At 47.8% G+C, this 14859-nt stretch overlaps 1 protein-coding gene across 2 annotated transcripts in view; it reads left to right on the plus strand.

The window, feature by feature from the left end:
- Positions 1-308: 308 nt before the first annotated feature.
- Positions 309-14859, plus strand: part of ARHGEF5 (Rho guanine nucleotide exchange factor 5) — a 47975-nt gene continuing 33424 nt past the window's right edge. Inside the window, exons 1-2 of one of the 2 annotated variants that reach the window (XM_019482203.2) lie at positions 309-377; positions 10023-10444. Coding sequence is in view for 1 of the 2 variants with exons in the window: in XM_019482202.2 (XP_019337747.1) it covers positions 13295-13459 (165 nt within the window). In the remaining variant the exon portion in view is untranslated. Of the gene's footprint in view, positions 378-10022; positions 10445-12650; positions 13460-14859 lie in introns of those variants that run through there. The other variant, XM_019482202.2, reaches the window with a different exon arrangement.

Consider the following 14859-nt stretch of genomic DNA (forward strand, 5'->3'; position numbering starts at 1 on the left):
GGTTTATATCGTGGCTGTTGTTATTACCATTCTTACTGTTGTGGCCGACACCGTGCCGCGCACAGGAGCGGTGGCGGCGCCGCCCGGGCCGGGACAGCCCGCCGCGCCTGCCCGTGTGTCCGCTCGGGCCGGGTCGCTGCAGCCCCAGCCGGCGGGGCGCGGGGCGCTGCTCCGTCCCTCTTCCCCCCCGAGACGTTTCTTCCCCGCTCGCTCATCTGTCCCGGCTCCTGCCGGCGGGGGGGGAGGGGGAGGTCCAGCTTCCTGCCACCGCCCGGCGCGGCGCGGCGCGGAGCAGGCGGGGGCGGGGGCGGGGGCGTGGCCGGCTCACCTGGGCGCTACCTGGGCCGAGCTCCGCCGCGCTTCGGCGGCCCCTGCAGGTAGGATCCCGGCGGGAGCGGGGGGTCCCGGGGATCGCGCCCCCCTGCCCGCGCTGTACAGCCATCCCGGGGCTGCGCTTCGTCCTGGGGATCCCAGCCCAGCCCCGCGCTGGCAGCTGTGCCTCAGGAGCAGGTCCCACAGCAGCCGGGCCCGTAAATCCCTGCCCCCCAGCCCGGTCGGGGTCCCGCAGCACAGCGCCCAGGGCAAGGGTGCTACTTGCACACGGAGGCCAGCTGCCAAAGCTGCCACTCAGGTCTGCGCCAGCCTTCCTGGGATGCGGGCCAAGGGGTCCGGGCCCTGCGCGTGAACTCTGGCCGCTTGGCGCGGCTCCTGTTTTCTTCTTGCTGACATCTTGTGACTTTTTATGGCCCTGGTGGGAATGGGAAGGAGCCTGCAGGAAGCTGGCGAGGCCGGGGAAACCTGCCTGAGCAGCAGGCGTGGGAGCTCCTGTCTCCGTGGCCTTCCCTCGGCCACCTTAGATAAAGGAGTCACAGCAGCCGTGTGTTCCCCTGCGTTGGCTTTTCCTCCCTGCAACACCTCCAGCTTATTGCTGCGCTCAGGTGAACATCCCAGATCTGAGAAAGAGGCATAAAATCCCAATGAAACCATGTGCCCAGGCAGGACACGGCTTTCTTTAAGCTGGGGTGGGTTGTGGGTGTGGGGATGTTTAGGGTTGTTCCAGACATCGTCCTGGGAGTGGATAGTCAGGGGAGGAAGCAATAAAAGCTAGTCCTGTAGGGTGCTACAGATTTAGATTGGGACCAAAACGGGGTTTCTGAGAGGAGTTTGTGGCTCGGTGAAGTACATAGCAGATGAGAGATGGGTTGGAATGGGCAGCTGGATGGGGCACAGAAAAAGAGGGTAAGTGGGACCCAAGATCTAAGCCTGGGACCAAATGGAGTTACAGAGGTGGCATGACCCAGGCTTTGAAGCTGCGTCAAACCTAGATCAGTCCAGGATAAAAACAGGCCCTCATCTGACTTGGCTGTACTAGCTGCTTTCCAAGTCATTCTAACACAGGACTGCTCCCTGGTAGCACATTTCACTAGTTCCTACAGCAATCTAGTTACAAGCTTGTTACATTTATGAAAAGCATTGTTAGGTTGCAGTTGCTTGTCATAATAAGGGAGTCTTTCTGATGACCCTGGAGGTGGGACCTATGGGTTTTGGGATTCACTTACTTCATCCATGCAAGGGAACTTTTTTACTCTTTGGGAAGCTCTCTCCCAACCAAACATTTAATTGGAAGGAGGCAGTTGTTTGTGATGATCAGGCCTTTCCTAACTTGATGCTATTGCTCACAGTCAAACCCTCCTGCACTGTCCTAATATTTTTGCTCCTTCTTGGAACTCGCTCATTTCAAAGATCCAGAGACTAGAGGGGAGGGCACATGGCAAAAAGTTTTCACTGCATGGTGATCTGGAAAACTTTTAAAACTAATGCAATACATTTGCATTCCTGGTACCCTTGTGTTCACTTTCCACAGGAGGTCTAGCAAGGCAACATTTATGAAATGTTAAAAAAAATACCATAGTGGAAATTGATTTTGAATTAATGAATATTCATCCCAGAAACTTTATTCAAAGAGTGACAGTCATTCAGTCAGGGAACAGGTCACGAGATAAGTTTCTGTGTGTTGATCAAAACAGCGCAAACTATGTAGCCAGTGTCAAACCCGTGTGCGTGAAAGCACAGCATACCACAAGCCACTTGCAGAAATTATCAGTGAATATGAGGACCAGGTCACAGAAACTGATAAAAAAAACAAAACTGAAAAAAAATTGGGGCCTGTTTACTGGCAGCTTCTAAACAGAAAAAAAGAGGTGAATAATCTCTCTTTACAGTCTACCCTTTCAGCCTATTTAGTCTTTTTCATTTTTGTAGCTCTTTAGTGAACTCCTCTTTCTAACATGGACCCCAGAGAGGAACTCAGTGATACAGGTACAGTCGTGTCAGCGCTATATAGAGAGGGAGCATTGCTCCCTATGCCTCGAGGTGAGTTTGCAGCTTATGCAACACCCAATTCCCAAATCTTGAGGCCAGCAGGGATCCCAGTGGTTGTCATATCTGACTTCCAGTGTAGAGTAGGCCATAGAACCACTCTTAGTAACTTCTATATCATACCCAGAACTTCTGCTTGAGCTCTCTGTTAGGGAAAAATTTGGCTTTCATTTTTATACATTAGAATTCCCTTGTGTGCCCGACTAAGTTGTTCTCTAGTGGCTAATTAACATGGCTACTAAAAGAGCTGAATTCCTCTCTCTAGTTTCCAAACATTGGGTTTTGTAAGATCTTTTTATGGTAGGTGCCAGATCCCACTTACCCTGAGAATAAGCTAGGCCATTTTTGCTGAAACATTGTATTGTGTTGTATAATTGTTATCCGTGAACTTCCCTAAGATTTGTGATGTTTTTTTAGGTCCTTGGATGCTGAGTGTAAGTTAGAATAGATTCAGTGCTGCTCTAAGTGACCATGGGGCATGGATTCAGGGCATCAGCATGACATTAATTCACTATGGTCCCTTTGTCTCTGTACAGAGTATACCTTGGTAGGAAGGGACAGTTACACTCTCCAAAGATTATGAGCCTATGGAAGCTAGATTGAGTGTGGGGAAGAGGGTATATTGAAGCGGCCTTGTGGGAGGAGGTCTGTGACTTGGTTGTAGTGTACCCAACACCCACAGAATGGTTCGTGAACAGAAGAAAGTTGCTCGGTAACTGTGTTCTGCCTTCTGGATGTGCAACACTTATCCTGCTTCACTGAGAAGCACAGAGTGCTTTCTGTGATAAACTTTCTGAACTGGCCTCCTTGATTTACAGCTCTGCTGCTTGTGCAGTTCAATTAGTCATTCAGTAAAAAATAAAAACACTACCCCTACCACTAAATTCTTCCTTGGCTCGGAATACCATCTCAACAAATATAGCCTCAGTTATTGCAGGAGACCTATGAGCTTGATTAGTCAGGGAGCAGTGGTTTGGAGCTCAGTTGGATCGTGCGAGGAGGGTGTATGACAGTGCTGGAGAGTGTATAAGAATTGAATGGGATCAAGGATGGAGGGTCTGTGGGAGTGGATCAGAGCCTCATGGACCATGGGAGGGTGTTTTTTCTTCTGGCACTGGAAGACATTTAGGACCTTGGTTCAGGAGGAAGTTATTCATAGAGGGTGTTTTAGAGCAGGTAGGGATCAGATGAAGAACATCTGTAGAAGTGCCTGGGGAGTATATGCAAAATAGGTTGTGTTACAGGAATCGATGTCTGCAATCAGGCTGTCAGAGGATATGCTGGAGTTGGCTTTGGAGCAGGTGGTCATAAACTAACCCCCTGAAGTTGTGTCCCAGACAGAACAGGCCAGGAAGAAGTGCCTGTTGACCAGGAGCTAGGCCCACAGGGACTAAATGGCCACTTTGGATGTCAATATTCAATATTTAGGGATCACTGCAATCCTCCAAAGCCCAGCTCAGCTGCTGCCTAACTACACAGGCTTCTAAGTCTGCTGCTACTGAAGTTTCTGCCACTGAGCATGCCTCCAGATACATAGGACCTGGCATGTACTTAACCCTTAATGGGGGCCTCAAACTTGATGTGCCCCTGCCTATCCCTTCAGTGCATTTTCAGTCTGCCTGTCAGATTGGGCCTCACACAAGATATAACCAGAGGAGCAACACTGTTTGTGGGGGTGGGAATTGCCTTCCATTTTAACCCAATACCCTTGTGATTTGAGAGCTCCTCTGGGATGCGAGAGAAGCAGATCCAAATCCCTGTTTCAGTGAATATTTTATTACTTGTACTAGGTTGGGAAGTTGCAGGAGAAAGTCTCATCCCAAAGTCTTCCTGGAGGAGAGGCCTGGGTTCAAAATTCTGCTTCAAGTCAGAGCAGGGATTCAAAAACTGATCTCTGACCTTTAGGCAGCTGCCCTACTTGCAGGGTTACAGGGTGCAATGGGGTGGCTGGGTCTCTTTTTGTAGGCCAAGAGAGAAGACCTCAAGGGTAGAAGAAAATCATTTTCACCAACTGTGTTCTGCCATGCCTGGATGGTATTAACCGGAGAGAGATTAACAGCATAGTCGCTGAGGGAATGCGTGAGTCCTGGTTTAGCTTGGAGAGGGAAGCTGCTGTGTCCTGAGATCCAGGGGATTCTGATCACAACTGGTTCCTTTCAGGGCTGATATTTTTCTAAGTCTCAAGCACTGATAAGGTCACCTGAGGTTTACAGGGTGACCCCATGACACACAACCTGAGCCTGGATTACAGACAAACATTGTCATCGTGCACAACCTCCACGAGATGGCAGTGTGCCCAAGGGTGGCAGCAGCTTCTGTTGCACTTTCCCTTGGTCAGCTGAAGCTACTTAATGCAATTTAACTCCTGGCAAGTTAAAATATTTAGATATGCTTCACTAGTGGAGGGGGAAGGACCCTGCTTCTTCAGTGCTGAAGTATTTTAAACATTGGGAACACCACAAAATATTAAGATAGAGCTGTAAAAACACATGGGGAAAAAAGCAAAGAGCCTGGAAATGCACAGTTGCAATTGCTCAAACAGCCTGAATGCTTATGGCAGGTCTGTGCTACAGAGTTTGAGCTCTGGCTGTCGGGGGCACAAAGAGGCATGATCTCTGGCTGAGAGAGTTATACCAACACAAGCCCCCCGCATGGAGGAGTTATACTGGCAGTACTGCACTTTTGCTGGTCTAAGTAGTTTTAGCTGAGAGGTGAGGCTTTAAGGGTGTTAGTGCAAAGCACAATTTTGCCAATGTAGCTGTGTCTGCTTTGGGAGTGCTTGGCTGGCCTAGTGTATCAGTACAACTGTTCTTGCAAGGTGCTCAGTACAAAATGCTTCTCCCCTAGACCTGGCTTCAGGCCGTCATGGAGTTTTACTGCTCTAATAGCACAGAAGTAGGTTTCCCAGGTTACAGTGTGGATGCTCTTATGCTAGAAGAACTCTAATACCCCGCTCTTCCAGGGGGCTTTTATCAGTAAATATCTGAGCGCTTTTTGAAAGGAGGTCACTGTTGTTGCTTCTGTTTTGCAGATCAAAACACCAAGACACAGAGAGAGGAAGTGACTTGTATAAGGCCACCCAGCGGGTGTGTGGCAGAGCTGGGAATATACCCCTGTTCTCCTGAGTCCCGGTCCATTTGCACTAGTATGAAAATGCTTATCCTGGTGCAGCTTATTCCTGAGCATGAAAAGGAATAGCTGAACTGGTGTACGCCCATCTTTACTTTGGCAAGGCTGTCTGTGCGCTTGTAACAATGTAACTGCTTTCACAGAAAAATCATATCCCAGGCCTGAACATTTATACCTGTATAGTTTACAAGCTGAGACCAGGCCTCCTAGCTTCAGGTAGCGCTTAGAAAAAATTAAACAAGCAGAGATCATAATAATGTAAAAAAACAAAAAGTCCCAAGCATAATGTATGCACATGCATGTATAGCCACATATATATATGCAAGTGTGTATATATGTTGTTGAGATTATATTAACACTATATCTCTATATACAGAAATTCCTTCTGTTGTATGATGTGTGTGTCCTGGCTGCTTTGTGCCCTGTTTATATGGTAAGGTCTTCAGAACAAGGGTAGTCTTTCACTGTGTTTCTACAGTGTGTTGAGTACCAATCTTGATGGGGCCTTCGAGGACTACTGGCATATAAATAATCATCATAATTGTTAGTGGCATATAATAATAATAATTGTTATTATATGCCTCACCCATAGCCACTGTGTTGTCGCCAGTGCCCTCCAACACACACACATCCCCTGTAAGACACATTTGTATTCACCTTAAGGAGTCCAGTCTTGAGAGCTGGGGTGGGGGAGGAAAGGGTGTAAACTTTCAGACAGGTACTTTTTTTGTTTTCCCTCCCCTCAGATGTGTTTGGGCGAGAGGTGTGGCAGCATCAGGATTCAGCAAAGGGCTGTTAGGGGTACTGGAGAGGACATTAAAAAATGTTAGGAGAATGGGTGTGGGTTGGAGACCGCCCCATTGAGAGGTTACAGTTCTGTTTGTAACCCTGGTAAAGCTGTACATCTTAAGGCAGCTTACAAAAAGGAGACAGGCGGTAGATGAGTGGCTCAAAGGAAAGGACCCAGCTACCAGTTGTGAGCTGTAGAAGACTTTCCTCAAGGCACAGGTGATGCAGAAACATATATCACCATATGATGAGGTATCAGAGAAGCCAGAACTACTAAGCACTCTGCCTGGTAGCTAAGGTCAGCATTGCTGTCAAAATCCTTGCCTTTGGGTGCTTTTGAGGCCTCTTGACATCATCCTCTTTGCTCCCTCTGTATTGTCTAGAGCAGGAGTTCCCAAAGTTTTTATGCCATGGCCCGGCAAACCATGGCCCAGCAGTCACAGCCGACCATGGCTGAAATTTCGGGCTGGAAGACAAGGATAACCCCCACTTCCCCGGGGGGAGGCAGGGGGAAACCCTGTACTGCCACGGGCCTTGTGAAAGGAGCTGTGGCCTTTCCGCCTGGCTCTGGGGGCCTGTGGTTTGCTGGTCTGTGGCCACATGCGGTCTGGCAGCTGACTGTCCTGCGGACTGGCAGCCGACCCGCCATAGCCCATGGATTGAGAACCCCTTGTCTAGAGGATTTTGCTTATGAAGATGAGACATACTTGAAGACTTCCCTTTGTGCCACCATCCCTTCCTTTCTCTGCACAGCAAACACACTTGCTTGCTTCCGTTTCTCTCCTCCTTTCTGGTCACTGGGAAGGAGGGCAAGCCCTCTGGACATGCTGGAGCAATGAAATTGGCTTATCTAGGAACAGCAAGGCCAGACAAGCCAATTACTTCATCATGGTGTATATTGTGCTCAGTCACAAGGGCAGGTTAGGGCCATAAAAGGCAGCCTGAGACTGATTACACATGAGAAAAACATGACCATTGAATTGTCTGGTGAATGTTTTCAAAGCCAAGGAAATGTAGTTCTGTTTTCATCTACCTGTAAAGCTTCATGCACCTCAGTGATGCTGCTATCATCTTGATCATGATGACAGTATCAAGGCATGAAGATCAGTAGTGAGAAGCAATAGAGTTACTGTTTGTTTGCCACAGTCACAGCAAAATGGAAACAATGCTTTGCATGAGGATGGTGGACCAGGGATACAGTAACACTTGGCCTTTGTCAGATGCTTGTCATGCTCAGCACAACTAATGAATAGAAAAGCAAAATATATTTGTAAGATATTTTACAAATAAAGGGGGATGCAGGGGAAGAATTCTCAGTCCCTCGATAAATTAAATTGAAGTGTTCTCCAGTAGATTGATTTGTGACAAGGGAACCAAATGAATGAATGAAAAGCAAATTCCAAATGAGATTCAGGAGCTGAGGACAGAATCACCAGGGCAATTCACTACAGAAAAAGATTAACGGACCCTTATGGGCTAAAATCAAAAGCCAAGCTTCTCATGCTCAAATGCACCAAATTGTGGCAAGGAGAGTATTTTCACATCTGCACACTGCCATAGTGGGGAGAGATGTTACTGAGGTAGGAGTAATCTTACAGGTGGTGACAGAGCCTGAGCCTAGGACATAAGCTAAGCGTAGTCTTCAGCCAAGAATGTCATAGGTTCTTGATGTTGGAAAGGACCTTGTGCGGGCCGAGCCCCGATCCCATCCTCGTCACCATGTGTGGGCCGAGCCCCGATCCCATCCTCATCGCCATGTGTGGGCCGAGCCCCAATCCCACCTTTGTCGCCATGTGCGGCGGCAATTCCGATCTCATTCCCGTCGCCATGTGCAAGCCGGGGGTGAGCCGGGCCCGTCTTCATGCACGCGGGCTGTGGCCAGCAGCCCGGGCACGTGGGGTTGGAGAGAACCGGCGGCGCGGTTTGCTACACACGAGCTAGAATTAGTTACGGAGGCGTAATGGTTGATTGAAAAGATTGTTTACTTACACCCAAAGATGGTATTGGTGTAGGCTGGATAGGTTTCCAGGCACAGCTCCCGCTTAGATCCTCGCTAGAGGACCACGACAAATCGATTGCTCCCATGGAGTCATTCAAGCTCCGCGGGTCCGGTTCGAGGTTCGAAAAGTTCCCCGGAGTTGTTTAGGCTCCGCGGGTCCGAAGTTACAGGAAAGGGATACGTCTGGGATTGTGATTGGCAACGGGGAGAGGCTAGAAACGAAAGCTCTGTCGGTTCGGTTCTATTGCCTCTATTGCCTGCTTAGGGGAGGCGCGTTGGGTCCGCAAGGGTCCGCAGTGCTTGGAGATCTTCACACAGAATCTCTCTCGTCCTCCCTCCTCCAGCTTGGGTGGAAACTACCCAAGCCTTTTGTACGGCTAGCAAGCCAATTGCTAGCCGCCACATGTGCCTACATTAGGAATTGGCCAATAATGTGGCGCAAATCCGAATACAAATGGCGGGAACTCCTTTGCAGCGTGTATCACTATGTTGCAAAAGAAATGCACCCTGCAAAGAAGCTGTAATTTGGTGGGAAATCCCCTGTTGCACCAGAGTTCTCTCTCGCAGCAGAGAACTCTACCGTGCAAAGAAAGCGACAAATAGCGGGAAATAATTTAGTGGTGCCGAAGCGCGCACACAAACAAAAATCACAACTTTGGGTTGTGACAGACCTCAAGGGCTCTCTGGTACAGCAGCCCCCTGTATATGTGCAGAATGCACTGTTGTTAAACTACTGGAGACTGATGCCCATCCAGCTTCTTTGTCAAGGAAGGAGCTTCTACAGCTTGCTTGTGCAATTTAAAAATGGATACCTACAGTTAAGATTCACAGTCCCTTGACAGGCCCCCAAATGAAATGGAATGGCAGTGTTGCTAATGCTTGTGATTTTATCACAAATACTGCAATAGCTGGTGTTCGTCCTAAAGTCCAAGGTGATTATGTAAGAATCTCAGCTTTGTTATAGAAAGGGGGAGAAGAGTAAATTTCTAGCCTTCTTATTTCCAGAGAACAATCTTGACTGTGGAACCTAAGTTTAAAACCTTAAGGCAAACCTTAACAGGTTTTTAAAATCTCATGCTTCTGTGTGGCCCAAGTTATAATTTCTAAAAACTTGGGGAGGCAATAGTGCAACTATTGTTGAAAGTCACTTATTTGGGGGCCTCAATATGGACTTGTTTCAGGTGCCCATTTTGATAAATCTTGCCTTTTGATTGCAGTTGTTCAAAGTAAATAATGTGTATACAAAAGAGGTAGCAAAAGAAAACTATTGAGGCATTCAATAGCCTGGAACACTATAAGGCCTCCATCAGAAATTCTCAATCAGCATGCTATGGCATCCTGGAGAGCCACGCTGTTAAGGGTCCTGTGCAATATTAGTACTGTTAGGTGTACAACCACCTACTCACAATTTGCAAGATAAACTCAGAGATTTCAAATAGGAACCTGTAGTGAGAAAAACATTCTGACCTATTGTGGTCTTTTTGAGATCTTTTCAAAAGAAGAATTGCTCCAGTGCTTTGCCATTGTCAAAACATGAGTGAAAGCTAAGAACTGGCATTTTCCAAGGGGTGTTTTGAGGCCAAAAAGGTTGAAACCCACTGGCTTAAACTGTCCTACATCATAGTGATGTCTGCCAAAGTTTTGCTACCAAAATGCACCCACCAGGTCAAATCTGATGAGCTCTGAGAAAATAGTGGACTAATTTTAGCATTTTGTTTAAATGCAGGTTTTTTCTTCAAGTGCTCACACCAAATGACAGGATTAGTGATAAGATCACTGTAACACAACAAAATATGGTACATATGGATGAAGACCCAAAAAGACTGGACTAAAATCATCAAAGCCAACAACTATGACCTTCTGTGAAGAGCCTGCCTACTGTTTAATTCAGCATATACGCAGCACCAGACACTGACACAGCAAACACAGGTAACACACTCCTGAACTTGAAGAGCTCGGGATCCAGTCAAGTCAAGACAGATGCAGATAACAGGACCTAAAAGAAGAGCTCAGGAGGGCGGGTGAAAGAATCTTGGATGGAGAAAGGATTGTTACAGGTGTAATAATGCTCAGCATTTGTATAGCACTTTCAAACTGCTGCCTGGACATTTACTAATTGTCTTCACTGCAATAATCTCTGTGAAGTAGGTAAGTAAATATTATTTCCCTCATTTTACAGATGTCTTTGAGGCAGAAAGCCAAAGTGACTACCTGAGGCCAGGGAGCGGAGGGGAATGGGCTCATCTCCCACAGATCACAGGGCTTCAAGTATATTTCTGATCACAGCCCTCAATATTTAGCCATGCAGTGCAAACCCCAAGAGTGGACAGGTACAGGTGGACTTTTCCCCAATGAGGTAGGCCCCTGACTAGAACATAAGTGAGCTGCGGCCATGCAAATCCCAGCTCATAACTATTTACAGATCACAGGGCTTCAAGTATATTTCTGATCACAGCCCTCAATATTTAGCCATGCAGTGCAAACCCCAAGAGTGGACAGGTACAGGTGGACTTTTCCCCAATGAGGTAGGTCCCTGACTAGAACATAAGTGAGCTGCGGCCATGCAAATCCCAGCTCATAACTATTTACCATAGGGGCTTGGCTAGGGAGCTAATCACAAGAGCACACACAGCCTAATTCTATTGGGGCTGGTGGCAGGGTGCTTGCAGTGAAAGGCTCTAGAACCTGGGGTTCATTTCTCCCATTAGTTCAATAGAAGCTGTTCTGGCCTCTGTGGCTGTCCGTGGTGCCCATCAGTTTCTTTGCTTCTAGTAGATGCAGTTGGGTATGGTATCCACTCCAGCAAGTCTGAAAATCATCTCTGGGGTATCTCATGATGGACCCCTTACAGTCCACAGCCACGTCTGGAAATCTCACATGCCGTGTGCAGTGGTAGCGTGGTTACAGTGGGCAACTGGAAGTCAAAGCTCCTGGATACAGCTTTCGGACGCTGCTTGGCTGTGCAGCATGTGGCAAAGCATGAGCAGAAGAATTTCCAAGGGGTTCCAGTTGGGTGGTCTGCAGAGGCTTGGCTATCCAGCTGTGCATGCTCAGGAGCAAAGGGGATTTTCAAAGCAAAAGACAGGGAAAGCAAGACCTGCTCATCACTCAGCCCTTGAAGAGTGTTAGAAGTGGGTTGGGGAGCACCAGTTAGTTTTGAGATCACTTGCTGATTTGCATTGCAAAACCCTGGTGTCAACTGCTTATACATTTACAAGCTGTAACAAGAGTGATCAGCATCTCAAACATTATCTCAAGATATGAACACAAGGTGAGCAAATTTCAGGCGGTATGGAGAACTCCAGTGCTGGTATTTGCCTCACTTCTGAGCACCTAGCTTTTCAGTTTTAATAATAATCTTTGGATCTTGCAATTTGGTGTATAACTGAAGGTAGAGGAGGAAAGGACAGAGCAGTGAAGCTGGTTGCTGAAAATTGTCATGAAGCTGGATACACACAAGGAAGAAGACTGAGCTCTAATCCTCATTTGTATCCAAGATTAATGGGTTTTTGTAAACTGAGGTCTCTGTGACTGCCCTGGAAGAGTTAGTCAAACTGGAGAGGGCTGTTAGGGAAAGGCATTTATACTCCACTGTCCTATAAAGCAATTTGCAAATTGAACCTTTGTCTGGGCTCCTCTGCTTCGCAAGTGATGCAGTGCATGGATTAGCTGAAATAGATACTCCTAGCCTATATTATTCTTATCTGTATGGCTTGTGCCATGCAGGCGGTCAGAATGGATGATCTCAATGGCCCTGGTGCTCCTTGCCACCTGTGAATTGGTAGGCTGGGCTGTGTGTTCTCATAGCTTACAAGCTGTGTCCACATGTGGAGATACATGGTTTGGCAGCAGCATTACCACACGTGTGCCTTTCTTATCTTTTGGTGTTCTTGGCTGTAGCAAAGCAGAAATTTCCTCAAGCTGGAAGAATGTGGTTTTTGCCATTCACAACAAAGCTAGCAAAGCAGTTCTGTTCACATCCATTCAGGGCATGGGTGCGATATGATCTGCCAGCGCCTGCCTGTTTCATAATGACAGCGTGTTTCCATTGACTGCTGCTCTGTCTTGTTCATGTTTGAAGCTAAGAGTGGTTTAGTGGCTTTGTCATAGCAAGGTTTGTGTCATTGCTTCTCTGCCAATTTTATGTTTGGCTTAGATCTCCTGCTGCAAGCATTGGCTCCACAGAGGGTGATATTGAGCAAAGGGAGCCAGCTGTGGGCAGTTAGGCAGTATCTGTGTTCAGGTAACAAAGCAGACAGAGATCGGAGGACTCTTGCTATTTTTTTGTAGCATTGCTTTTTTCTTCCAGTGTCTCAGCAGGACTGTTGTCTCATTTTCTTCTCCTGTCTGCTATGAGGGAGCAGCCTCATTCATTTTATTTTCTGCATCCTGTCGTACTCACAAACCAGGCTCCCCTCCTCTTGTGGATGGTAAGGAACTTGTATCCTGCCAAGAGATGGAGCCCCTCTTCACTGCCCCTCTCCATGGGGAAGATCCTCTCTCTCCTCTTCCTCGTCATTCCCTAACAGCAGAAGGGAGAGACTCTCCTTCATTCCTTCTTCCTCACCGATGGCTGCCTTCTTTGCTTTTTCCCTCAGCTGTTGTGAGGATATGACTCCTCTTTCTTTTTCCCTCCTCCCCCAGCTAAGCAGAGTGGCTCTTTCCATCCCTTTCCTTCCTCTTCTGCATACTCTGATCGTTTTCCTCCAGGTCAGTCTTCCTCTGTCTGCAGTCGCCTCTGGTGCTCTCTGCTTTCCCACGCCAAAGTAAAACGTACCAGATTCAGTTCTGTGTTGCTGTCTGCTGTGGTCTGAGCACAGTGAAGCAGTCCAGAGCCTGCCAAGTCTCGTTGAGGAATGTGATGGGCTGCAGGAGCTGTGTTCCAGAGACGCTCAGTGAGTGTAAGGAGGGATGTAATTCTGCAGTTTCATCACTGCTTAGACTGCTGCAAGCAGCGGTAGGGGAAATGAATCAAGCCTGGTAGCCTTCGCTCTGCCGATGCCTGCACTCACCAAGGAAAAGCTCCAATTCATCGCTGGAGAATTCCTTTTTCAAGCCTTGCGTGTGCTGATGTTGGACCGTGGCTGCCCCTCTGCTGAGTCCTTCATCTTTCCTCAGGCCTGTGTTGAAACCTCTTTGTATGAAGACTGTGTCAGAAGGCAGGTAAAAGAAACTCTCTGCTTTCAGCTATAGCATTAGTCACCATGACTGTTAATTGCCCAATTCTGTGATTTCCTGCCAGCGCCCTGAAGTGGTGAGCACTGGTGACCTAAGGCTTGTAGCCCTATTCTCCACTCCTCTTGTTTCCCCTTTTGGCCTAAGAAGCTGGAGGAAACAGATTTTTTTAGATATCCGGTTAGTCTCCTCCTGGTATAAATCACAGCAACTTTAAGGCTGTTCTAGTTTATGCTCTGGCTCGAGGTCCTTTGTGGGCTTATCAGACTATCCCCAGCACACACCTGTTTGGGGACACAAAAGAAAGAAATAGAGCCATCCCAATGGGTCCATCCTGTCCAGGAGAATCCATTTACCTAGATGTGGTCTCTGGCCTAGTTTGTGGTGTGCTTACAGTACTTGGATGGGATAAAGAGGCCACAAACCAATCAAGAATTAAATCGTACATCTTTAAAGGATGGCATAGAATAATTCAGCCTTTATAATCACTCAACTAAACTCTCAAGAGACCCATGCAGACTTACCCTTTTAGGCTTCCTCTGAGTTAAGCCACCTTGTAGGATTATGCCCTTTCAGGGGGAATGCCAGAGTTGATGGTGGGATTGGGTCCCCTCCTACAGAGACTGTGAAAGGTATGTGGCATGGTTTCCCTGGCACACAGCTGGCAGAGCTGATGGCAATGTTGAGCAATGACAGTCTCCTTGGGCATAACTCAGTTCCTTTTGAAATGTTAGCAGGTTTGAAGTCTAAGCTGTATGTATACTTTACAATGGACTGATAAATCACTTCATGCTTAGAACACGACATGAGCTGATTTAGGTGACCATAACTAGTAGGGCAAAAATGACCATTATGTAAAATTCAGGCTCCCTCCAGCACTGTTTTTCTGCCCACTTTCTAGTAGGAAGGTGCTGCTTCATTTAAACTGTTTGCCATCATCACTAGCAAGGTTTTTGTACTAGGACTTTCATGTGCTGAATTTATGCTACTTAAATTAACATTTGGTGCACATGAACGCCGTGTGTCCTTGGAGGCTGGGGGAGCATGGCGAGCTTCTGCAGGCAGCTGCTGTGCTGTCAGGGCGGGAGGGTGGGAGGAGGCAGGGTTCGTGAGTGCGTCGTGAGTGTGGACTGGCAGTCAGCAACCACCTGCAGATGCCTCTGGCAGTGTTGGCAGCGAAGGAGGGGGTGGCAAGCAGCAACTGCCCGCAGGCGCCACTGGCAGTGTCAGCAGTGCCTTTTTTGCAGGGTGTGCACCGCCATGCTGAGGGGGTGCACATGCATCCATGTGCACCCCCTATGTGTCGCCAATGGTGCTGGAGCCTAACAATAGCTGGGCATGTCTACAGGTTGCTGTGCCTTAGTACTTTCAAAAGGAAGTTGTTTTAG

The sequence above is a fragment of the Alligator mississippiensis genome, chromosome 4 (genome assembly GCF_030867095.1).
Source record: "Alligator mississippiensis isolate rAllMis1 chromosome 4, rAllMis1, whole genome shotgun sequence".
Lineage (NCBI taxonomy): Eukaryota > Metazoa > Chordata > Crocodylia > Alligatoridae > Alligator > Alligator mississippiensis.